This window comes from Mizuhopecten yessoensis, unplaced genomic scaffold (genome assembly GCF_002113885.1).
Source record: "Mizuhopecten yessoensis strain PY_sf001 unplaced genomic scaffold, ASM211388v2 scaffold7695, whole genome shotgun sequence".
Lineage (NCBI taxonomy): Eukaryota > Metazoa > Mollusca > Bivalvia > Pectinida > Pectinidae > Mizuhopecten > Mizuhopecten yessoensis.
Genome location: NW_018407176.1, coordinates 571,990 through 598,599, shown reverse-complemented (window position 1 = coordinate 598,599; position 26,610 = coordinate 571,990). Strand labels below are relative to the sequence as shown.

The 26,610-nt window shown below is 36.8% G+C and overlaps 1 protein-coding gene across 1 annotated transcript; it reads right to left on the bottom strand.

Moving 5' to 3' along the window:
• Positions 1-9,089: 9,089 nt before the first annotated feature.
• LOC110454150 (cytochrome P450 2E1-like) lies at positions 9,090-25,434 on the bottom strand. The gene is made up of 4 exons (XM_021503526.1): positions 24,910-25,434; positions 13,001-13,501; positions 11,926-12,366; positions 9,090-10,974 (listed from the first exon to the last, which is right to left on the bottom strand). The coding sequence occupies exons 1-4, from the start codon at positions 25,253-25,255 to the stop codon at positions 10,775-10,777; spliced, it is 1,488 nt and encodes a 495-aa protein (XP_021359201.1). The 5' UTR covers positions 25,256-25,434; the 3' UTR covers positions 9,090-10,774.
• Positions 25,435-26,610: the final 1,176 nt, after the last annotated feature.

Genomic DNA, 26,610 nt, shown 5'->3' with positions numbered 1-26,610 from the left:
TTTGTATATGTTCGATTATGTTGTATGTGGTGCATGTCCTGAATTCTGCTAGTGTATTTGATTGAATTATTGTTGTGGGAAGAAGGTTCCATTGCATTATGGTGTATGGAAAGAATGAGTGTCTGTACGTGTCTTTGGATGTGTAGATATGTCTGCAACTACGGTCGTGTCCTTGACGTGTTCTGGTGTCTGCCGGGATGAGATTGTTAGTGTGTATTGCTACTTGTTGGTGTATTATTTTGTAGAGAAGAAAATGCGTGTTCTTGTTCTGCGTGTATGTAGTGTTGGCCATTGCAAGTTATGTATCATGTCTGTGACTGAGCTTGTGTTATGGTATTTGTTTAGGACATATCGTGCTGCTCTTCGTTGTACTTTTTCTAATTGGTTTATGTTATTTGTATAATGTGGGTCCCAAACTGAAGAGCAGTATTCAAGTTTTGGTCTTACAATGGCCTTGTATGCATGTTCTTTTATGTGAGGTGAATTTATTTTTAGGTTGCGTTTCAGAAAGCCTAGTGATTTATTTGCATTTGATGTGATGTTGTTAATGTGTTTGTCCCATTTTAAGTTGTTTTGAAGTGTGATGCCTAGATATTTGTTTGAAGTTACATATTCTAGTGTGTGGTCATGGAGTGTGTATTGGTGTTTAATTTGTTTGCATTTTGGTGATATAGTGAGTATGGTGCATTTGTCTGGATGGAATTTCATGAGCCAGTCCTCTTCCCATTTACTAGCTGCATCTAAATCTGCTTGTAGTTTTGTCGTGTCGTCTTTGTTGTTGATTGTTTTGTATAGTATGCTGTCGTCTGCGAAAAGTCTTAGTGTACTGTGTGATATGTGTTGGGGGAAGTCGTTGATGTATATGAGGAAGAGGACTGGTCCCAAACAGGTTCCTTGAGGCACTCCAGATGCTACTGGGATTTTGTCGGAGTGTTTGTCCTCAAGTACTACTGTTTGAGTGCGTTGTGATAGGAAGACTGTTATCAATGTTAATGTGGTTCCGGTGATGCCGTAATAATTTAGCTTGTACTGTACGTGTTTGTGTGGGACTTTGTCGAAGGCTTTGGCAAAATCCATTATGATAATGTCTGTTTGTTTGTTGTTGTTGTGGTTCTGTGCGAGATCTTGTATGAATGTAATGAGTTGTGTTTCGCAAGATCTTGATGTGCGGAAGCCATGTTGTAGGTCGTGCAGTATTTTGTTGTCTTCTAAGTGTTTCATGGTTGCGCTGGTGATGATATGTTCTAGGAGTTTGCATGCGATGCATGTGAGTGATATTGGTCTGTAGTTTGTTGGGTTGTATTTGTCTCCTTTTTTGTATATTGGGTTTACGTTGGCGTGTTTCCAGTCTTTGGGTAGTGTTCCTGTACTGAGTGATGTTTGGAATATTTTTGTAAGTATAGGTGCCGTGACATCCTTGAGTTCTTTTAGTATTCTGTCGTGTATATGGTCTGGGCCTGTTGCTTTGTGTGGGTTTATGTTGTTTAGTAGTTTGTCGACTCCTTGGCATGTGATGTGTATATCTGGCATGGGTGGATGAGGTGATATTCCTTTGTCAGGTATTGTTGTGTTTTGTTCTGGTGTGAAGGCGTCTTGGAACTGTTCATTTAGTATGTTTGCCTTTGTTTCTGGGTCTGATGTGAGGTGGCCGTTTTTACGTAGTGCTATGATGTCTGTGGGTTTTTTTTTTTTGTGGTTTTAATGAAAAAGAAGAGTTTTTTCGGGTTGTATTTGTTCCTTGTATTGGGGTCTTCAGGTTCGCCTATTGGTAGGTCTGTGATCATCTTCTCAATGTATTGTAAGTTTGCATTGCGTGTTTGTTTTTGCACTTCAGCTTTTCCTGTTTTGTATGTGTGGATAAGTTTGTAATTTGTCCTTGATTTGTGGTGGAGGCGTTTAGACTTGTTTGTGTGGCGGCGAAGTGAGTTGTTCATCCAGAGTAGTCTGTGTTTGTATGTTAGTGATTTTATTGGGATGTTTTTTTCTGTAGATGTGTGGAGTGTTGTTTTGAAACTTACCCAAAGGTCTTCTGTGTTTGGATGTTCTAGGTCCTGAAAGTTGTTATTTAGATTAGTGAGGTCTCTCCTGATGTTGTCCCAGTTTGCTTTGTTATATAGGTTAATGTTCCTAGGTGGTTTGCGTGCTTTTTGTTGTCTAATGTCTGCTTCTGTATATATGATGTCGTGATCTGCCTTGCCTATCGGTGGGACTATTTCTTGTTTATTGATGATGATGGATGTACGATTTGTGAGTGTTAGGTCAAGGATGTGTTCTATTCTTGTGGGTTTGTCTATGGTTTGGGTGAGTGAGTTGTCGTCGATGATGTCTAGAAGGCGTTGATGTAGGGTAGTGTCTGGTTTGCCTGGTGTTGTGGTGTTGTTTGACCAATCTATGTGTGGGAGGTTGAAGTCTCCGCTAATAAATGTTATTGTGTTGTTCTGTGTTCCTATTCTGTTCAGGGAAATTTCAAGTTCTAAAAATAATATTTACAATGTATTGATATTTGTTTTATTAACTAGTTTATTCTTTAAACTATCTTTTATTAACAAATTTTGCATTTTATGACGTTACCGGAAGCGTACTTGATACGAGAACGTGACCCGGAAATAGCTCACAACATAATCAGGACAGTAATAATAAACAGACGTTTATCGAACATTAACAGATTAATACCGTATGTATTGAGACACTGATGTGCTAGAATCCAACACAAGGTAACACTCGTTTAATCCATTGCTATCACATCAAGTACTAACTGACATTTATGCGGAAATATCAGCATTAAATGTTTGCGATCGCGCAGACCTACTTTCGTTTTACAGTTTACATACAATTGCACATGTCGGCATCAACAGTATACCTTAAGTTAACTTATGTCCTTCATCGTGCCGAAGATTATACATAGGCGCATTCGAGGAAAAGTTCGTGATTAAAAGCTTGTGTGTGTGGGTTTTTTTTATCTTAAAATTATCGGATAAAAGCATAGTGGCATGTTACTTCAAAATAAAATATACAAGAATCATTATTTTACGTTAAATATATGTCATAGTTAACATAAGCTCTCAGGAGCTTGAAACATTGTTACAGTGTAAGGCAAACAACAAATTTTATCACAAGATACCTACGTTGGATGGATTAAGATAAAGAGGCTAAATAATCATGCTGTACAAAATTTGGCACTAAAACAACTTACTTAAAAGCCAGTCCAGAGGGCAGGTGATTGGGACATAGCATTTATTTGTAACCAGGAGCAAGGGTTTGGTAGCCGTTAATATTAAAAGACGTTTTAAGTATTGATGCTGCTCGGATTGACGCCAGTGATGTATTTATCGCTTACAGGTTAAAGCGTTGTTATCCAAAAAGAAGAATAGTACAAATTGAAAAGTGTGAATTGCCTACAGCTCCTGTCAAAAGTCAAAAACATTTCTCTCGTGTTCTTTCTCGTCACCTGGACGTTTGTAAGTTAGAACAGCTGGTCTCGCAGACGCTTAAACTATGTACACAATATATATTCAGTTATACCACAGTATTGTATTGTCTCGGTATGGCTACGAATGCGTTCCAGGTCAGGTAATAGAGCATCAAATGTATTAAATTCAAATAAAGCACCACTTCACGACAATCATGGATTCATATGGGTACAATGTTATTAAAATAACATTCATACAGTGCATGCAAGCTGAAATTAGCAAATCATTTGTTTAAAATAACAAGTCATCATTTCCATGAAATTATCCAAATAAATAAGATCTTTATGTCAAAATAAACTTCAGGTTTGATTTAGTATTGTTTAATGTACGTCCTATCAACAGCTATACATGGTCATTTAAGGATGGCCTCCCCCATTTGCTAGATGCATGCGTGTGGTGAGTTTGTGCATATTTAATTTGTGTTTTTGGAGTCTATGGTATGTTCATGTTTGTCTCCTTGTGATAGCGCAGGACCGATGCTGACTTTATAGTGTAATTTCACTGGAGCATACTGCTGAAGACACATCTTATTTTACGAACTTACCTCGTTATCTCACCATCTTTAATAGCCAAGGGTTCATAATTTAAATTTGTACTATTCAACCTTGGCAGATTTAGCCTTGTGTTTAATTTCCCTCCCCTGCCACCTTGCATAGACACTTTACTAGCAAAACTTTAAACTTTCAAGATTATTTCAGCACTGGTCGCCTATGTATTTCCCTTGGTTATCATTTACAGTTAGAATATGGTCAATTATCACTACCAACTGATCATATACAGAAAATGTTTTTTTAAGTATTGTCCTCCATTGTTTTTTTTACATAAATCATGACATATAGTCGACAAGGCAACTTGGTACTGGGCGCCGCCATTATTATTTACATGCACAGGAACTTGGTATTAGTTTCTAATATATGTGTATTATATAATGTATGATATAAAAAATGGGGACCATAGGATGGTAATTTGTCCCTGTGCCAGGTTCAATAATTTGAAAGCTTAGAGAACAAGGCTGAAAACATGTATGGAATGTGTTTTTTTTAAGGGAGTCTGTATAAACACATTATGAATATGTAAAATTATGATGGAAGTCCATTTTACTCGAATTACCTGACGTTATTTTCAATACCTTCAGTTCATCTATATTTCCACACTGTTCTCGGTATTCCGTCTATGCGTATTGCAGAGTTATCTTCTCTTGTGAGCAGGTATTGATTGTTACATCATTGGCTTGTGTGAGATAATTACGTCGTTTTCTCGAAAATTGATGACGTTACTCTCACAAACAAATGATGTAACAATCAATACCTGCTCACAAGAGAAGATAACTCTGCAATACGCAAAGACGGAATAAGGGATAGGAATCAGTTTGTTTTTTGGGTTTTATAAATCCTCGCAACCCTTTTTAAGTCATATGTATAAGAAAGGTCTGCCAAATATCTGATTCTTTGACAACTTTACTACAAATATATAGCAGGATTTGAGCTTTCTATATCAACTGCACTACACTTCATATTATTTGTTGACGTTTTTCTGCTACAATACATGGAGTTTCCTCACAAGATACTGGTAACCAAAAAGAGTCTGAAACCTTAATCATATCTTTTAGAAATCTGTGTTTAAAAAAAATGTTATACATGTATCTCTTCGATCCACTAAACATCAACAAACAACATTTAAACCCTTCATTCCCTAAATCTGTTATTAAAAGGATTGTAAAAAAAAATGTGTTCGCTTAAATGTTAAAATATTTCTGTTCAACATTCATATTTACAGTGGTGTTAAAATCCACTAATACGTAAGTTGACATAAAATTGTACTGCAGTATTTTTTGGTCTGATTTTTGACAGCTAAATAAGTCTCATCAAGGGTCATTGACCTGTCAGAAGTTGCAGTAGGCAAAGTTATTTGACTTTGGTATGGAATCATCCTAAAAATAGAAGAAAGTAAGGGCTGGATTTTCATGAACTTGAAGAGTTGTGCCCCTTTGTTTGCTTTCCTATACATCTTATTCTGCCAGTTTATCATTCATATTTTTATTTTTCCATTTGTTATGCACTTCATATACATCTGATGAGAATGAGAGATATTTAAAAATGCACAAAATTCGCCAAGAAAGCTGAAAGTTACAAAAGGCCAAAAGGTGAAACTTGACACCATGCACGCCGGGTTTGAACATTTTACTGTATTGTTTGTTTTACTTTCCATGTGGGGAGGATTTTTAATGCATCTCGACTGTTATATTAATCAATTAATTTTCATTTAGATGGTGTCCCTGAGAATTATTTCTTATATAATTTTAAAATTTGTTTCAAGTAATACTCATACTCTCTGTTTTAAACTAGGAACACTTGCTAGGTACTCTAAGTATTTGTGCGGTTATGATTGATTGTCTTCCTTTGGATAATATTTCTGTGAGTTGTGTCCCTCACATGATTTCCTCACATTTTTTTCTGTTATATATCGGATATAGTTTGTTACTTCTGTAAGTTCCAAGTTTCCTTTTAGATAAAATATGTCATGTTTAGGTGATTTTTGAGAATTGGTGGTTTTGCGAAATTTGCTTTTTGTTTTGCAAGGTACCAATATTTTTTTGTTTATAACATATATAGGGTGCTCCCATAGCTACCACTTTCTTTAAAATGTAGATTTTCTTCCCGCTGTTTTTGGAAAAAAACATCCAGAAATTTTAGAAAGTTTTGAAGTTTTGCTTAAAACTTACCATACTGACAATGTCAGACAATTTCAGACATGCGAAACATATAATAATGTGTAATTCTTCTTGAATTTGGTGTACAGATAGATCTTGAATTGACAGATCTGTCAGATCAGCACAAATTACTTATATTGGAGTCTACATAAAGAGTTATGTCCCTTTACTTTCTTTTTCAAGATTACATGAATCAAACAATTTTCTACTCGAGTCATCGAATCTATCAAAACATAATTTACATACAATGTACATGGGGGAGGGGCTAAAAGTTCGCCCCCTTAAGAATCGGGGATTTATTTTCATGTCTACTACTTGGGGGACATTGAACAGACCAAAATAGATCTTCTGCCCCCATTGCAACACACTTGGGATCTTAAATCTTTCCTTTCTTTCTTCACTGTTCTGCCTTTCCTTGGTTGTGCCGCCTGAGAAGCATGGCGAAAACTTAAGGATCAGTCTGTCCGTCATCACACATTGTCATTTGCGGCGGCAGTCACATTTAAGTTTTCCAGACTTTGTTTGGCCACCATTTACCATATCAATTTGTAACTTTGTATGTGGCTTAATCATAATAGATTACAGATTAGATTAAGTTTGAATCACATGCTAATATTTTATTTTTTTGCTGGAGTTACATGTATGGCCCTTCACACATTGGAAGTTCTCATAATTAACTGTTTGCCATACTTTGTTCGTTACCACTTGCCACTTAGTATGCGGCTTTATCATAATGGATTACAGTTAGAGTCCAAACCCTGTGTCAATATTTCATTTGTTGCTGGAGTTATGGCCCTTCGCACATAAGAAATCTCATAATTAATGTTTTCCCAGACTTTTTTTCGCTACCACTTGCAACATCAATTTGTTACCTAATATGTGGCTTTGTCATAATGGATTACAGTTTGAGTTCAAATCCCGTGTAAACATTCCTTTTTTTGCTGGAGTTATGGCCCTTCGCACAAAAGAAATTATCAAAATAAACTTTTGTTTGGACTTATTTCGCTACCGCTTGCCATATCAATTTGAACCTTTTTGTGGCTTTATCATAATAGATTACAGAGTTTGAACCATGTATTAAAATTCCATTTTTGACTGGAGTTATGGCACTTTTGCACATAGGAAATTCTCATAATTAACTGTTTTCCATATTATTTGCAACTTAGTATACATGTATAATGGATTACAGTTTGAGTTAGAATCCAGTGTCCATGTTCTAGTTTTTCTGGAGTTATAGCCCTTTGCACATAGGAAATTCTTATAAGTAACTGTATTTGTTCCGTCAACACATGCACTTCCTTCGAATTGCAGCTTTCTTCTATAGGTGACACCCGTCCTCATATGACCCTGGCTGTTCGAGGACATAAATCACCTGATACAGTACATCATTTGAAGTCCTTCTGTATGGCTTGATGATGTTTTCAAACCAATGGTCTAGAGCATTACTTGGTTAAGAAGACTGAATGCCGTTTAACAGAGAGTCTCTCTCATAATACTCTGGCTCCCTATGGGGAGTAGTGGGGTCCACAAGGGGGGTTCTCCGATTCAATTACACAATTTGTTGTTAGGACCCCTGCACATCTTTAGTAATCAGATTTTCCGTCTGTCCTTCTATCTGTTTTTAGCTCACCTGCCAAGGACAAGTGAGCTTTGGCCCTGGTGCGGCGCCCGGCATCCCGTCCTGTCCCGTTGCGTCGTGTCCCGTCTCTATTCAATGTAAACACTTAGCAACTTCATTCATTAACAGATTTTGGTCAAACTTTATACAAAGGTCAAGTTTGGGTATACTTCGGACATCTTTGTATTTCAGGGATCCAAGGTCAAGGCCAAGGTCACATTTGCTATATATAGAAAATCATCCTGTCCCGTCTCTATTCAATGTAAACACTTAGCAGCTTCATTCTTTCACGGATTTTGGTCAAACTTTATACATAGAAAATCATCAACTGATTCAATTTAAACACTTAGCAACTTCATCCAATATGTTATGGAGATAGTAATAACATACAGAAAAAACATATGAATATTAAAGTCAACTTATCAACTTTAAGTGTAGAACCTTGTGTGTGTGCATACATGGACTTTATGCAGTGTAATAAAATGTTTGCTTAACCTTTTGGATAGCTTTTCAGCCTTTGATATCAGAGGTCAAGGTCACTTACTATAAATAGAACATCAGTTTGTGCACTGTATTTCAAATTCTGTTGGACTGATTACACTCAGATTTTATCTTGTCCTTCCTGGAAGAACGTGCCTGCTTGGGATAACTTTTCAGGTCCAGTGGTCAAAGGTCAATGGGTCACTCTAAATAGAAAATCTGTTTAATGCACTAATGCACAATATCTTGATTTCTCTTGGGCTGATTACACTCTTGACTTTATACAGTGCTTCTTCAAAGAAAGTGCCTGCTTGGGACAACTTTCCAGGCCCGGGTGTTAGGTCTCTATCACTGTTACTATATGAATAGAGAATCAGTTTATAAAATGCACTACTTATATTTTGAGTTCTGTTGGGCTGATTACACTCAAGACTTTATCCATTGCTTTTATAAAAAAAACTTGCTTTCACTAGTGTTTGCTACATGTATACCTAACCACAGTTTCTTTTAAATCTTCAATAAACATAATTATGGATAATAGTCACGGCGGCATTTAAAATATATATATAAATCTTATTACCGGTTAGCTTGTAATAATAATAATAATAATAATACTAATTCGAGGTTCTTATATCCCGCTTATCACAACCTAGTTAGTAGGTCGTCTCAAAGCGGTTCACAAATTATTATCCGTGGTTATAGGGCCTTTGCAACCAGCCAATATCGTTCTCAGCTCCCTGGGGAGCATACAGCCGGTGCTGCCATTTCGGCGCTAACAGCTAGCATTCAACAATTCTAGCACCGCCCAACCACGTACTCATTTACAGCTGAGTAGACTGGAACAAGCGGAGTAAAGTATCCTGCTCAAAGATACAACACGGTGTCGTGCCGTGACTTGAACATGAACCCGCTAGACTACCGTGACTCCTAATAGCGACAAGCATTCTTCAATGGCAGATCGACAAGGACCCCGGACAAAAAGCGATTTGAACAGCTGTTAGTTTATTCGTGTAAATAAACATGTACAATTACATAGACATTTCAACTGTTAAGAAAGAAAGATAGAACATTATATTAGGGATAAAGAAAGTAACTGATGCAGTTTATTATGATAACTTAATGTAGTTTAGTTATAATTGCTTGTAAATATTCTTGTTGATATGATAACATTTTGAGAAGCTGAAATGTTTTTACATTTTGATCATACGTTCTTGATACATCACCAAACAGTAATAAATCAACACTTAATTGGTAAGGCAAAGTAGTCAAGTATCCGTGGCGTGATTCATTGTGATCAGTACAAGTCAACAAATAGTGGGAGCTGTCTTCTACAAAATGGCCACATGAACATAAGGGATTGTCAACAAGATTTCTTTCAAAGAGATGGCGTTTTAAAGAACTGCATCCGAGACGTAGTCTAGTATGATATAATTGATACTGTCTCGATCCTTCATAATAATATTCAAGGGGCGTCCCCTTAAGTTTTGGTCGAGATAATCTTTAAATTTGGCCAACGAAGGATTAAAACGAATTTCCTCCGGAATATTATTCCTGTTGATGAGCTGAATATTCTTATGAAGTATACAGTGCCATGGCGACTAATCCCTCATTAAGGCGGCCGGTAACCGAATTAGTTCTGGTGTTTAACATTTACTCACTTTTAAGGTTACTGGATTAAAATATATTTCAAGCATTTCTCCTTAATTATCTGAATATTTCATGTTATTATATGTGCCTTTGATCCTCAACTCCATAAAATTTGTTTAAATGAATGACCTTGGCCACTTTTAGGGTCACAGAGGTCATACATTATGAAAATTCAAATGACTTTAATCTAGGCAAGCTTACACGTATCTTGATATTTAGCATGTAGCTTGAATGGAATAGGTGGGACGTTTATTGTGTAAATGAAATGTCTTGGTACAATTCAAGATGAAATGTGTCTTATACTCAGAAGTTCAGATGAGTAATTAAAAACCTTAACTCCACTGTCAAATCTGACTGATTTTAGAAATAGGTATATAAATTAGCGAAAAAGAAACCAAATTAGGTTTGACATTGAAAAAACGGACAACCCTGATAGTAATTATCTTTGCAAAATCAGTTTTCCATGGGGATATGGGCGGTTCTAAAACATGTATACCATGGTCTCAATACACACAATAATAAAATCTTATTCTAAACACTAACAGACATAAGGTACTGAGGAGACAATAGCAGAAATGGACGCGGAAGTGACACCAGGCCCTCCTGAGGATACGCATGTTTACCAACATGTGGTATATTTCTTGATGTCGTTTGTAAAATCTTAGACAGATACTGTTATCCCGAAGGTACCAGGTTTGAAATCACCCTAGTAGAAAACCCTGGCTAAATGGGATATTAGTCGACAGCAAGGACGCATTTAATCACAATATCCTGATACGGATTATAAACTTTAGTGAGTCAAATTTGACAACTAAATAAACAGAGGTGGCTGATAGGTTACGAACGTGTCTACATCCTTCCTTGGTGAGTTACGTCTCGTTTGTGAAAGCAGACTTTGAAGTCGCTGGGACAGTAGGTAATATTTAAGGCTCCACGGACTGGTTCTGTGTCATCAGCATGACGACTCACTGTGTAAGCCTGGACCAGTGACGTCAGGAACAGCATCAGGTTCGCCCGGGCTATTTGCTCACCCACACATAACCGTTTTCCTATAAAAGTTCATTTGGAAAAATAATGAGTTATTATGACATTACATTGTAAATGATCAAGTAAAACTTGTCTAGAGACAAAAAATATGTGATTTATCTTAGGTAAAAAGATTGGACCGCATCAAAACGACATCAAGATTTGTTAAACAAGTAAAGACAGTTGGCAACAATAAACTCTTACCAAAGTAGAACAAATCACTTACCAAAGTAGAACAAAGCACTTACCAAAGTAGTACAAAGCACTTATTGAAGTAGTACAAAGCACTTACCAAAGTAGGACAAAGCACTTACCAAAGTAGGACAAAGCACTTACCAAAGTAGAACATAGCACTTACCAAAGTAGTACAAGGCACTTACCTAAGTAGAACAAAGTACTTACCAAAGTAGAACAAAGAACTTACCTAAGTAGAACAAAGTACTTACCAAAGAAGAACAAAGCACTTACCAAAGGAGAACAAAGCACTTACCAAAGTAGAACATAGCACTTACCAAAGTAAAACAAAGCACTTACCAAAGTAATACAAAGCACTTACCAAAGTAATACAAAGCACTTACCAAAGTAGAACATAGCACTTACCAAAGTAGTACAAGGCACTTACCTAAGTAGAACAAAGTACTTATTGAAGTAGAACAAAGCACTTACCTAAGTAGAACAAAGTACTTACCCAAGTACAACAAAGCACTTACCAAACTAGTACAAAGCACTTACCAAAGTAGGACAAAGCACTTACCAAAGTAGAACCTAGCACTTACCAAAGTAAAACAAAGCACTTACCAAAGTAGAACATAGCACTTACCAAAGTAGAACATAGCACTTACCAAAGTAGAACATAGCACTTACCAAAGTAGAACATAGCACTTACCAAAGTAAAACAAAGCACTTACCAAAGTAATACAAAGCACTTACCAAAGTAGAAAAAAGCACTTATTGAAGTAGAACAAAGCACTTACCAAAGAAGAACGGAATAAATGTCTCCGGTTTGAAAACTTTCCCTTCTGCATCAATAAAACGTTCTGGTTTGAACTCATACGGACTTTCGAAATTGTCTGGGTCCTTGAGTACAGAGTCAATGTTTGGTATAATGGTGGTTCCTTTGGGTATAAAATACCCATCAAGATATGTGTCACAATTAACTGTATGAAGAAGTCCGACAGGCGCAACATCAGAATGTCTGAGAAGTTCCATAACGAACGCCTCAACATATGGCATTGCCTGTTTATCAGCCATAGAAGGAAGAGTGCCCGCTGGGAGAGCCTGGTCTACCTCCTGCTGTAGACGTGACTGGACATCCGGGTACTGGGTGAGATAAACCAGGGCCCAGCGTAGCGTACTTACAGTGGTCTCCAAACCCGCGGCGAACATGTCGGACACCGTCTGGGTCACCTGATCTTCTGTAACAACCAAACGCATCTAAAGATAGTTGTATAAGTACCATCTTCCTGAATATAATTGGAATGCATTCTTTTTGTAACAAATTCTCATCCGTGATTGTACAGTTTTGAGACTAATAGTAAACGCGAAGACAACACCACAAGCTAGAATGATCACTGAAGACATTTAGAAAGTATGTATATGAGAAGTCATATGGGTGAGAGTGCAACAGGAGTGTAGCAGGACGTCAATTTGATACTAGGATCGATGCCACTAGCGTCTAGCGTAAACTGATATAATAGATGATACTAGGATCGATGCCACTAGCGTCTAGCGTAAACTGATATAATAGAAGGTTCGAGGTTCATTTTTGATGCCAAAATTGTTTGGAGGTTGAATCTATGGATTGCTTGAAATGATATGCCTTGTTTGAAATATGGACTGTATTTCCATGAGAGTGCTATACGTCAACCTCGTACATCGTAATACGTTACTCTCGATATACCACATACTACATATATTCTTTGTACATACTGTACTGTCGTATGCTACAATTTATTTGATTTGAAACTGGGGTAATTTCGTCTCCCAAATATAAAACTGCCACACCAGTATAATATAGAGTAAATGTAAATAGTTTCAGTCAATACCTACCGTCTAGTTCAGATTCACTGGTTTTGAGGTACGCTTCCATCAGATCACGTGGTTCCCCTTCGCCCAAACTCTGTTGCAGCTTCTCACCAATCTTTCCCTTCACGAAAGACGTAGTTTTCTGGTGTAGATCCTCCACTCTGGCATGGTTGAACAAATCTACTGGGAGGTATCGGAGAAAAGGTAAGAAGTCCAGGATGACTGCCTTCGCGGTTAAATGAACTACCTCATTGTGTTGCTCTACATAGCTTTTGAATTTAACTGTATCGGTATCAAATATTTTGCCAATCATGACCTCGCCTACTACACTTGAAATAACATCAATTAGGAGTTGTTTTGGGTCCACAGCACAGCCATCTAGAGAAGAAATGTTGTCATGGAAACGATGGATTTGTTTATGGATAATCGTTTCCAAGATTGTTGTCCTTGCGCATAAGTGTCTGAAATTTTTAAGTACTATTTGTCTTTGATTCTTCCATCTTGGGCCATTAAGAAGTATTATACCTGAAAAATAAACGATATTTAAATAAATATATATTGGTATAGGTATAACATAGAAACATAGTAACACAGTATAAACATGGATGGCAATACTATATATCAGACACTGTAGAATTACGATAGCTAGTTCATATTTGAAACCTTTGGGTAACATTCACTAGTGTATATGATACATTTTGTTTATAACTGGATCTGTAACATTGTAAGCCTGTTATAACTATACCGTGAACTTCAGATCGTTTGTCCTCCAAGGGTTTATTCCATCCGATGATACTTGTCGAATCTATCATATTTAGGTATGTGGAACAATAAGGTTATTTTACCCGAGGTTATAGAACTTGGGGTTACAGCCGAGGTTCTGAAACCCAATCCTGCATCTGATGGTTGACTATCCATATCCTTACAATCTACATACTGATTTAATTATCTTTTCTACAAAGGTGGGGTCAACATTTGGCCCCCACTTTGATTTCCTTTATTCTTTTGCCATATGTAGATACATAAAAATGATCAATAACTGCATAAATGATTATTCATAATTGTTACTGATAACCGTAGTGGACCTCCTTGCATAACACCAGGTTGAGTGACGGGGGTATCCTAACAAAATGACCGATAAATATCACAGGCAAATGTTAATTTGGAAATGAATTATGATAGTGTATAGTTTATAAAACTACTGTTATTTTGATACTAAATATGTCATATTGGTAGACATGAAGTAAGCGTAGTGATACTTTTAATTGGAAAAACATGCAAAATTTTCACAAAATTTAAAATAAAACTAACATTGTCAACTTGCCTTTATATAGTTACAATGATAGTCTATATTTTAAACTTCTTAAAAAACTTCCTATATATGTATTCTGTCTACAGATTCATTTTTGTGTAATATCAAAACCGGTAAAGTACTTTTTTTAGCATGCCAAACATTATCAATGCCCAATTTCACATAACCTTGAAGATTTGACTATCAATGTTTTTTATAATAAATACCGATACATTTTCTGTTTTTGTATCATACTAAAACACTTTATTATGTTAGGCATGTTTTCAAGTTATGTGCAGCAGTAATAACTCATGAATATGTATTCTGTCAAAGTAATCTTTCCAATGGAGAACTACTTTAGGTTTGAGATTGTGTTATAGATAAAGCTATGCAATTATCTAAAAATAAATTAAATAATCTTAATAACAAAACTATTATACACTTTATTATACCCCCGCAACGAAGTTAGGGGTGGGGTGGGGGTGGAGGGGGTGGGGTATACTGGAATCAGCTTGTCTTTCCGTCTATCTGTCAACTCATTCTAAAGTAGTGGACCATTTTCAACGAAAGTTTCCAGATATGATAATTGACACCTGAAGTTGTGCATCCAGGTAATATTTTTTAATTCTGACCTTTCTTCCCTCAACGTTATGGCCTTGTGTTGAAAAATCCTTGTCCGGCTATGTCCTCCAAAACTAAGGGGTCAATTTCAACGAAAGTTTCCAGATATGGTAACAACCGTCTGATGGTGTGCATCCAGGAATTCTTTTTTCAATCTGACCATTTTTTTACGGAGTAATTGCCCTTTGTTGAAAAACACTTGTCCGGACAACTCCTCCAAAACTATGGGGCTAATTTCAACGGAAGTTTACAGATATGGTAACTGCCCCCTGACATTGTGCATCCAAGAAGTATGTTTTCATTCCGACCCTTTAAAATGGCCTTTTCTTGAAAATGTTTGTCTGCCTCTTAAACTTCTGGGCCAATTTCATGAAAGCTTACAGATATGGTAATTACCCCCTGCTGTTTTGCATCAGGGTAGTATTTGTTCATTTCGACCCTTTTAGGGAGTTATGGCCCTTTGTTAAAAATCTTTGTCTTGATAACTCTTCTTTAACTACTAGAACGATTTCAGCAAAAGTGGGTCATCTAGGCTAACAAGATATGGTATGAAAGTATGTTTTGGCATAGGGAGGGAGTACAAGAAGTATGTCAGTGACATATATACATACATAATTACTGGTGGGAGACTATGGAATAATTTGCAATGCTTTGCCTTAGTTAGCCTTTCGATTACAGTTCTGATTTATATAGGAGCGGGGGTATTAGTTAATCTTTGGCTTACAGTTCTAGTTATTATTTTTGTAGCCTTTTGACCATTCATTAAACAAAATATGAAAGGATATTACACTATTTTATATCGTTAACTCTAAACAAATAAAGCAAGAAAAGATACCCTTGTCTGACTCCCCATACAAAAAAATGTTCGGCACATTTGGTTTTTGTGACCTTGAACAAAGGTCAAGGTCATCAAAATTAACAACACTTAAACTCATTTATATGAACAACCTTCTTACCAAATATCAACACCCAATGACCTTTAGTCATGAAGAAACACAGGTTAAAGGAAATGTGGAAAGAAAGCTATGTTTTTCTTTTTTTCAACCAAAAGTTGTATACGACAAATTTACCGGTTTTCAATTTTTTTGAAATTCCTGACAAGTAAGAAAAATAGACTAGTTTTAGAACTATATGAATTAACGTGTCAAAATGGAAAAATTCTCATTAGAAATGAAATTTCACACACTTTTCTGCTTAATTCTTAAATAAAAAGAACAATTCTTCATTGAAATAGTGTAATATTCGGTATCAAAATAACAGTTGAAATACGTTGCACACGATGATGATATAATTTTATAGTAATTGTGTCATTTAAATGCTCTTTGAGGAATTGTATTACTGCACCTTTAACAACCACACAGGTGTAAGTCAAGGAGGTCCCATTTATCATCAAATGAATTCTGAAACTAACTGTTCCTGATTTAAGCTTCCTATATCCATACCTTTTTGGATTAATCTTGTTTTAAAATTCCAAGTGGGGGCCGACGCTAATGTTAAATCTCCATAAGCGTTGACCCTACCTTTATATTTGTTTTCATATTCTGCTTGTCCTAAGGATTTCTGTTGACTTTCTTGCCAAGGCTTGATCATAGTTCTGTTGTAAAACTTGGTATAGGGTCAAACAACCGGCATCCAAACATTATATATATCTAACAGCTGAGAGTAAGCATAGGCGAGTCACTGTCAGTCATGTTTGGGAAAACTGTTAAGTATTACTTCTACATGATCTGCAGGAGACAAACATGCAAACCACCTATAATAAAGGGAGTAACACGTAACCCTCACATTTAAGCATATTTAACTTCAAAGTAGCGATCTCATCCCTTAACTTTTACTCCTTTGGAAAAACAGTGTTATTCACACTAGCGTCACTGGTATGGAATGGTCTGATGGTAACGGTCTGTGTCCTACTCTTATATAACCACTCTGTAGTTTAATAATTCCTGTCAGTTCTCCTGGTTTTGCCTTTATTGTTTGTATACAGCTTATCCGTTTGTTTTATCAGACTGGGCCCGTTTGTATACAGCTAACCTATATAAGACTGGACCCGTTTGTATACAGCTAACCTTTTATAAGTCTTGCCCGTTTGTATACAGCTAACCTTTTATAAGACTGGGCCCGTTTGTATACAGCCAATCTGATTAAAATCATATGTTACATGGCTTCGTTAACTTCGTACTACGCCTGAACATCTGAGTGTGCCGCGGTCAGGGTCACGTTTAGGTGACCTTTATATTTATAAATACTCATTAAATTTTGACCAATCAGAGACCCTCTATTTTAGACCCTCTATTTTAAAAGGGCGCTCGGAGTTGTAACAAATATGGCGGACATTGATGCGAATGATGCAAAAGTCTGAAACCCGAACAGAAAAAAAGACATTCGAAGCTTTAATAGAGAAGAAAGACTGTATTGCGGTGTTGCCTACGCAATTATTACCCAAAGGGCACGTTTTCCTTTGCGTCACAGAAACGTCAGTTCCCGCCGCCATGTTTGTTTTGGAAAAAATAATCTGTTCGATACCCCTCGCTATTTATCCATCAACCATGATATTCCGATTCACTGGCAAAAGTCTGATTGGTTCATCTAAAGGTCACTTGAACGTGTCCCTGACCGCGGCACATTCAGATGTTCAGGCGGAGCCATGTAACAGATGATTTTAATCAGATTGGTATACAGCTAATCTTTTATAAGACTGGGCACGTTTGTATACAGCTAACATTTTATAAGACTGAGCCCGTTTGTTTTATCAGACTGGGCCCGTTTATATACAGCTAACCTTTTATAAGTCTATCCCGTTTGTTTTATCAGACTGGACCGTTTATATACAGCTAACCTTTTATCAGACTGGGCCCGTTTCTATACAGCTAACCTTTTATAAGTTTATCCCGTTTGTATACAGCTAACCTTTTATAAGGCTATCCGGTTTGTATACAGCTAACCTTTTATAAGTCTGGGCCCGTTTGTTTACAGCTAACCTTTTATCAGACTGGGCCCGTTTGTATACAGCTAACCTTTTATAAAACTGGGCCCGTTTGTACACAGCTAACCTTTTATCAGACAGGGCCCGTTTGTATACAGCTAACCTTTTATAAGTCTGTGCCCATTTGTATACAGCTAACCTTTTATCAGACTGGGCCCATTTGTATACAGCTAACCTTTTATAAGTTTATCCCGTTTGTATACAGCTAACCTTTTATAAGGCTATCCCGTTTGTATACAGCTAACCTTTTATAAGTCTGGGCCCGTTTGTTTACAGCTAACCTTTTATCAGACTGGGCCGGTTTGTATACAGCTAACCTTTTATAAGTCTGGGCCCGTTTGTATACAGCTAACCTTTTATAGGTCTATCCCGTTTATATACAGCTAACCTTTTATAAATCTGGCCCGTTTTTATACAGCTAACCTTTTATAGGTCTATCCCGTTTATATACAGCTAACCTTTTATAAGTCTACCCCGTTTGTATACAGCTAACTTATATAAGACTGGGCCCGTTTGAATACAGCTAACCTTTTATAAGTATATCCCGTTTGTAAACAGCTAACCTTTTATAAGTCGATCCCGTTTGTAAACAGCTAACCTTTTATAAGTCTGTGCCCATTTGTATACAGCTAACCTTTTAGAAGTCTATCCCGTTTGTATACAGCTAACCTTTTATAAGTCTGGGCTCGTTTGTATACAGCTAACCTTTTATAGGTCTGGGCCCGTTTCTATACAGCTTACCTTTTATAAGTCTATCTCGTTTGTATACAGCTAACCTTTTATCAGACTGGGCCCGTTTCTATACAGCTAACTTTTTATCAGGCTGGGCCCGTTTGTATACAGCTAACCTTTTATAAGTCTGGGCCCGTTTCTATACAGCTAACCTTTTATAAGTCTATCTCGTTTGTATACAGCTAACCTTTTATCAGACTGGGCCCGTTTGTATACAGCTAACCATTTATAAGTCTATCCCGTTTGTAAACAGCTAACCTTTTATAAGTCTATCCCGTTTGTATACAGCTAACCTTTTATAAGTCTATCCCGTTTGTATACAGCTAACCTTTTATAAATCTGGGCCCGTTTGTATACAGCTAACCTTTTATCAGACTGGGCCCGTTTGTATACAGCTTACCTTTTATAAGTCTATCCCGTTTGTTTTATCAGACTGGACTGTTTGTATACAGCTAACCTTTTATAAGTCTATCCCGTTTGTATACAGCTAACCTTTAATAAGTCTATCCCGTTTGTATACAGCTAACCTTTTATAGGTCTGGGCCCGTTTGTTTACAGCTAACCTTTTATCAGACTGGGCCCGTTTGTATACAGCTAACCTTTTATAAGTCTATCCCGTTTGTAAACAGCTAACCTTTCATAAGTCTATCCCGTTTGTATACAGCTAACCTTTTATAAGTCTGGGCCCGTTTGTATACAGCTAACCTTTTATCAGACTGGGCCCGTTTGTATACAGCTAGACTATATAAGTCTGGGCCCGTTTGTATACAGCTAACCTTTTATAAGTCTAGCCCGTATGTATACAGCTGACCTATATAAGACTGGGCCCGTTTGTATACAGCTAACCTTTTATAAGTCTATCCCGTTTGTAAACAGCTATCCTTTCATAAGTCTATCCCGTTTGTAAACAGCTATCCTTTCATAAGTCTATCCCGTTTGTAAACAGCTATCCTTTCATAAGTCTAGCCCGTTTGTATTCAGCTAACCTTTTATTGGTCTGGTCCCGTTTGTTTACAGCTAACCTTTTATCAGACCTGGCCCGTTTGTATACAGCTAGCCTATATAAGTCCGGGCCCGTTTGTATACAGCGAACTGATATAAGTCTGGGCCCGTTTATATACAGCTAACCTTTTATAGGTCTGGGCCCGTTTGTTTACAGCTAACCTTTTATCAGACCTGGCCCGTTTGTATACAGCTAGCCTATATAAGACTGGGCCTGTTTGTATACAGCTACCCTTTTATAAGTCTAGCCCGTTTGTATACAGCTACCCTTTTATAAGTCTAGCCCGTGTGTATACAGCTACCCTATATAAGACTGGGCCCGGTTGTATACAGCTAACCTTTTAGAAGTCTAGCCCGTTTGTATACATCTAACCTTTTATAAGTCTAGCCCGTGTGTATACAGCTAACCTTTATAAGACTGGGCCCGTTTTTATACAGCTAACCTTTTATCAGACTGGGCCCGTTGGTATACAGCTAACCTTTTAGAAGTCTAGCCCGTTTGTATACAGCTAGCCTATATAAGTCCGGGCCCGTTTGTATACAGCTAGCCCATATAAGTCTGGGCCCGTTTGTATATAGCTAACCTTTTATCAGACTGGGCCCGTTGGTATACAGCTAACCTTTTAGAAGTCTGGGCCCGTTTGTATATAGCTAACCTTTTATCAGACTGGGCCCGTTGGTATACAGCTAACCTTTTAGAAGTCTAGCCCGTTTGTATACAGCTAGCCTATATAAGTCTGGGCCCTTTTGTATACAGCTAACCTTTAATAAGTCTATCCCGTTTGTATACCGCTAACCTTTTATAAGTCTGGGCCCGTTTGTATATAGCTAACCTTTTATCAGACCTGGCCCGTTTGTATACAGCTAGCCTATATAAGACTGGGCCTGTTTGTATACAGCTACCCTTTTATAGGTCTGGGCCCGTTTGGATACAGCTAACCTTTTATCAGACTGGGCCCGTTTGTATACAGCTAACTGATATAAGTCTGGGCCCGTTTGTATGTTACATGGCTTCGTTAACTTCGTACTACGCCTGAACATATGAGTGTGCCGTGGTCAGGGTCACGTTCAGGTGACCTTTATATTTATAAATACTCATTAAAATTTGACCAATCAGAGACCCTCTTTCAAAAGGGCGCTCGGAGTTGTAACAAATATGGCGGACATTGATGAGAATGATGCGAAAGTCTGAAACCCGAACAGAAAAAGATATTCGAAGCTTTATTAGAGAAGAAAGACTGTATTGCGGTGTTGCCTACGCAATTATTACCCAATGGGCACGTTTTCCTTGGCGTCGTAGAAACGTCACTTCCCGCCGCCATGTTTGTTTTGGAAAAAATAATCTGTTCGATACCCCTCGCTATTTATCCATCAACCATGATATTCCGATTCACTGGCAAAAGTCTGATTGGTTCATCTAAAGGTCACTTGAACGTGTCCCTGACCGCGGCACATTCAGATGTTCAGGCGGAGCCATGTAACAGATGATTTTAATCAGATTGGTATACAGCTAATCTTTTATAAGACTGGGCACGTTCGTCAACGTTCAGTCCCTGTGTTAAACCTGTTTATTTACTTTATTACAATAATACTGTCCTTTGGTTATTTTCTCTAACCTGTTTCGAAAAAACTAGTGAATGTTCCCTTCTGCCTATATTTGCCTTCCTCTCGGTACAGTCTGATATTGCTCTACACACTGTATATGATCAGCTGTTGGCGTTTCATCCTTTCTAACTTTATCTCCCATATTGTTCATTTATTTTTGTTTTCGTTTTTCCATTCAATTTTGCTTTTTAATTTCATATCCAATTTATTAATAATAAAATGCGCCGTTACAACACCTCTATTCCCTCCGTAGTGTCGTTGTTATTCTCCAGCTTTTCCTCCCAGAGCGGACTAAAAGACATGATTTCATATTATATCTTGTTTATATTAATGAGTTTGTATTCCTCCTCGTTTTCTCGAAATGTGTAACTAATATTTTTTTTTTTTTAACTTTCCAGCACGTTTCAAAGTACGTTTGACTGCAAGTGCAACTGTACGTTTAACTTAGTAAAGCTGTAGATAGCTGTAGATACATGTATCTGTACGTATAACTTAGTAAAGCTGTAGATAGCTGTAGATACATATAACTGTACGTATAACTTAGTAAAGCTGTAGATAGCTGTAGATACATGTAGCTGTACGTATAACTTAGTAAAGCTGTAGATAGCTGTAGATACATGTAGCTGTACGTATAACTTAGTAAAGCTGTAGATAGCTGTAGATACATGTAGCTGTACGTATAACTTAGTAAAGCTGTAGATAGCTGTAGATACATGTAGCTGTACGTATAACTTAGTAAAGCTGTAGATAGCTGTAGATACATGTAGCTGTACGTATAACTTAGTAAAGCTGTAGATAGCTGTAGATACATGTAGCTGTACGTATAACTTAGTAAAGCTGTAGATAGCTGTAGATACATGTAGCTGTACGTATAACTTAGTAAAGCTGTAGATAGCTGTAGATACATGTAGCTGTACGTATAACTTAGTAAAGCTGTAGATAGCTGTAGATACATGTAGCTGTACGTATAACTTAGTAAAGCTGTAGATAGCTGTAGATACATGTAGCTGTACGTATAACTTAGTAAAGCTGTAGATAGCTGTAGATACATGTAGCTGTACGTATAACTTAGTAAAGCTGTAGATAGCTGTAGATACATGTAGCTGTACGTATAACTTAGTAAAGCTGTAGATAGCTGTAGATACATGTAGCTGTACGTATAACTTAGTAAAGCTGTAGATAGCTGTAGATACATGTAGCTGTACGTATAACTTAGTAAAGCTGTAGATAGCTGTAGATACATGTAGCTGTACGTATAACTTAGTAAAGCTGTAGATAGCTGTAGATACATGTAGCTGTACGTATAACTTAGTAAAGCTGTAGATAGCTGTAGATACATGTAGCTGTACGTATAACTTAGTAAAGCTGTAGATAGCTGTAGATACATGTAGCTGTACGTATAACTTAGTAAAGCTGTAGATAGCTGTAGATACATGTAGCTGTACGTATAACTTAGTAAAGCTGTAGATAGCTGTAGATACATGTAGCTGTACGTATAACTTAGTAAAGCTGTAGATAGCTGTAGATACATGTAGCTGTACGTATAACTTAGTAAAGCTGTAGATAGCTGTAGATACATGTAGCTGTACGTATAACTTAGTAAAGCTGTAGATAGCTGTAGATACATGTAGCTGTACGTATAACTTAGTAAAGCTGTAGATAGCTGTAGATACATGTAGCTGTACGTATAACTTAGTAAAGCTGTAGATAGCTGTAGATACATGTAGCTGTACGTATAACTTAGTAAAGCTGTAGATAGCTGTAGATACATGTAGCTGTACGTATAACTTAGTAAAGCTGTAGATAGCTGTAGATACATGTAGCTGTACGTATAACTTAGTAAAGCTGTAGATAGCTGTAGATACATGTAGCTGTACGTATAACTTAGTAAAGCTGTAGATAGCTGTAGATACATGTAGCTGTACGTATAACTTAGTAAAGCTGTAGATAGCTGTAGATACATGTAGCTGTACGTATAACTTAGTAAAGCTGTAGATAGCTGTAGATACATGTAGCTGTACGTATAACTTAGTAAAGCTGTAGATAGCTGTAGATACATGTAGCTGTACGTATAACTTAGTAAAGCTGTAGATAGCTGTAGATACATGTAGCTGTACGTATAACTTAGTAAAGCTGTAGATAGCTGTAGATACATGTAGCTGTACGTATAACTTAGTAAAGCTGTAGATAGCTGTAGATACATGTAGCTGTACGTATAACTTAGTAAAGCTGTAGATAGCTGTAGATACATGTAGCTGTACGTATAACTTAGTAAAGCTGTAGATAGCTGTAGATACATGTAGCTGTACGTATAACTTAGTAAAGCTGTAGATAGCTGTAGATACATGTAGCTGTACGTATAACTTAGTAAAGCTGTAGATAGCTGTAGATACATGTAGCTGTACGTATAACTTAGTAAAGCTGTAGATAGCTGTAGATACATGTAGCTGTACGTATAACTTAGTAAAGCTGTAGATAGCTGTAGATACATGTAGCTGTACGTATAACTTAGTAAAGCTGTAGATAGCTGTAGATACATGTAGCTGTACGTATAACTTAGTAAAGCTGTAGATAGCTGTAGATACATGTAGCTGTACGTATAACTTAGTAAAGCTGTAGATAGCTGTAGATACATGTAGCTGTACGTATAACTTAGTAAAGCTGTAGATAGCTGTAGATACATGTAGCTGTACGTATAACTTAGTAAAGCTGTAGATAGCTGTAGATACATGTAGCTGTACGTATAACTTAGTAAAGCTGTAGATAGCTGTAGATACATGTAGCTGTACGTATAACTTAGTAAAGCTGTAGATAGCTGTAGATACATGTAACTGTACATATAACTTAGTAAAGCTGTAGATAGCCGTAGATACATGTAGCTGTACGTCTAACTTGGTAAAGCTGTAGATAGCTGTAGATACATGAAACTGTACGTATAACTTAGTAAAGCTGTAGATAGCTGTAGATACATGTAGCTGTACGTATAACTTAGTAAAGCTGTAGATAGCCGTAGATACATGTAGCTTTACGTCTAACTTGGTAAAGCTGTAGATAGCTGTAGATAACCGTACCTGTACGTATAACTTAGTAAAGCTGTAGATACATGTAGCTGTACGTTCAACCGTCAGACAACACCAAGAATTGCTGCGTTTGTCATATCCGTCTTCACCACAAAGGACCCTGCACTAACTAACCTTATTATCATACCATTGTTTCGAGCGCTTAGTGACACTTACTTTAGAAAATTGGAAACAATATGAATACATTATTTTACCTTATCTCATCGAAGTGTTCAAGTTGTACAAAAAGTACTGTTTTTATAATTTCAGATATAGTATGGGTCGAAATCAGTTTGTCATCAAATGAAGAGTGCTACGGATCAAACTCAGTGACAGCTGAGATAAATCCATATCTAGATGACAAGCATTGAACATGTTAAGATGGCATTATACACGGAACGAGTAGTGCTATATAAGAAGGGAATGCAATATTGCCAAATTATTTGTCAGCTTGCTATGATGTATCTTATACGAAAAACTGGATACCTAAACGAATTTCACATTTATTGTGTGAAGCTAACAAAGCTAAAGTCAATGTTGATATAGCAATTACATAATGTAGTATGTGGATACTGTAAAGAAAACAACCCATGTCCTATCAAAGGGAAATTGGGAAAGAATATTATGTAAACTCTCCTACCGTTGTCTTTACATAACTCCAAGAAGACTGTGTGTGGACGGTCTGAGAAGATGTCAGCGTTTTTCACGAAAGCCGTATAGAGCAGACGGTAGCTACTAATAACTACCACCGTGGTTCTTCCAATTTGCAGACGGTAGATGTCGCCCAACTTCTGTCTTTGTAATGTCAATGTTTCTAGCAAGTCTCTCTGAGCCAGTAATGGCAGATGACCGACGATCGGCAGACAGAAGGGTGGACATGGCGGCAGTTTCCTGTTCGTTGTTGTCTTTGATTGTCGTGTTCTGGACAATAATGTGTAAACTGACAGAAATACCACAACAAACACCAATCCTGTGGCGGCGTCCATGTTTACAATACTGTCAGAAATAACCCGGTGTGATAAGTGGAGCAGAACGCCTGCTATACACACACTTGTTAGCCATATAGTGGACACGAATCGATGGCCTGCTGTAATTAGTGTACAAGTGTAACTATCGAGGATAGATTGAGTACATGCTATAACACGTGCGGTACGAAGTATTATACTTATGTATATACACTGAACTTTGTCCCTTCCTCTAAAGAACATTCACACTTTATATGTGATTTGATTTAGTTACTTCCTTTCAGGGTATATGCTGTCCCAGTTATTACATAAATGGTTTATTCTTAGGTCACTCGACCCCCGCTGAAAATGTAACGTTGTGTTCTTGGTATAGGCACGGAATTAGATTATCTAAGTCTGTGGTATAGGCACGGAATTAGATTATCTAAGTCTGTGGTATAGGCACGGAATTAGATTATCTGAGTCTGTGGTATAGGCACGGAATTAGATTATCTAAGTCCGTGGTATAGGCAACTAATATAGAATCAGTATATTTTTGTTTAACATATACAATCGTGGCTTTAAGTCATACAAAAATTAAAACGACGGGATTTTCCAAAAAGAAAAAGAAAAATGTACATCATCAAGTATTCATCTATTTGTAAGCCCATCACAATCAGGACAGCCCTGGAGAAGAATAGTTATATCAATGTGATTGTGGTAGCCATAACTATTAGGGGAATTGAAAAATAGGACGTTCCAAAAAGTAATGAGATACTGTTTCGTGTTCAGCAGAGCAGGTACAAGCTAGACAATTATAGTAAGATGGTCATAATTTAAATCATAATTTAAATTACTACAAGAGTTTCGAAATTGACATACAAGATGCAACAAGATACAAGAAACTTTTTTAACGTCGCATACAGGTAAACAAGGAACATTAGCTCTTGAGAGCTATTATTGCGACAAACATGTATAAAAATAACAATAACATATTATATAACAAGTAAAGGGAGATACTCACATATATTAATAAATAAAAAAACAACAACCACACAGTAATAATCATCACAGAAAAAGAAAGTATACATATCACATGTTTCTAAGTGATTGGGAGTCCCCTACCTAGAAAGACCCCCGGGATATATATATAAAAATATTAAATTTTTGTTCAATTAATATTAATACATGAAAAGCATAAAATGCAAGTACATATAAATAGTATTCAGAATAGATAAATAAAAGACATAGTTAATAGTGAATAAATACTTGTATATCACACACGAATTACTTAGGAATTAGGATTAAAACACTATGAAGTGGAATATACATACAATGCTAATATAGCAAAGAATAAAAATTGACAGAATATACACTATTATAGTGTGAGTTAAAAA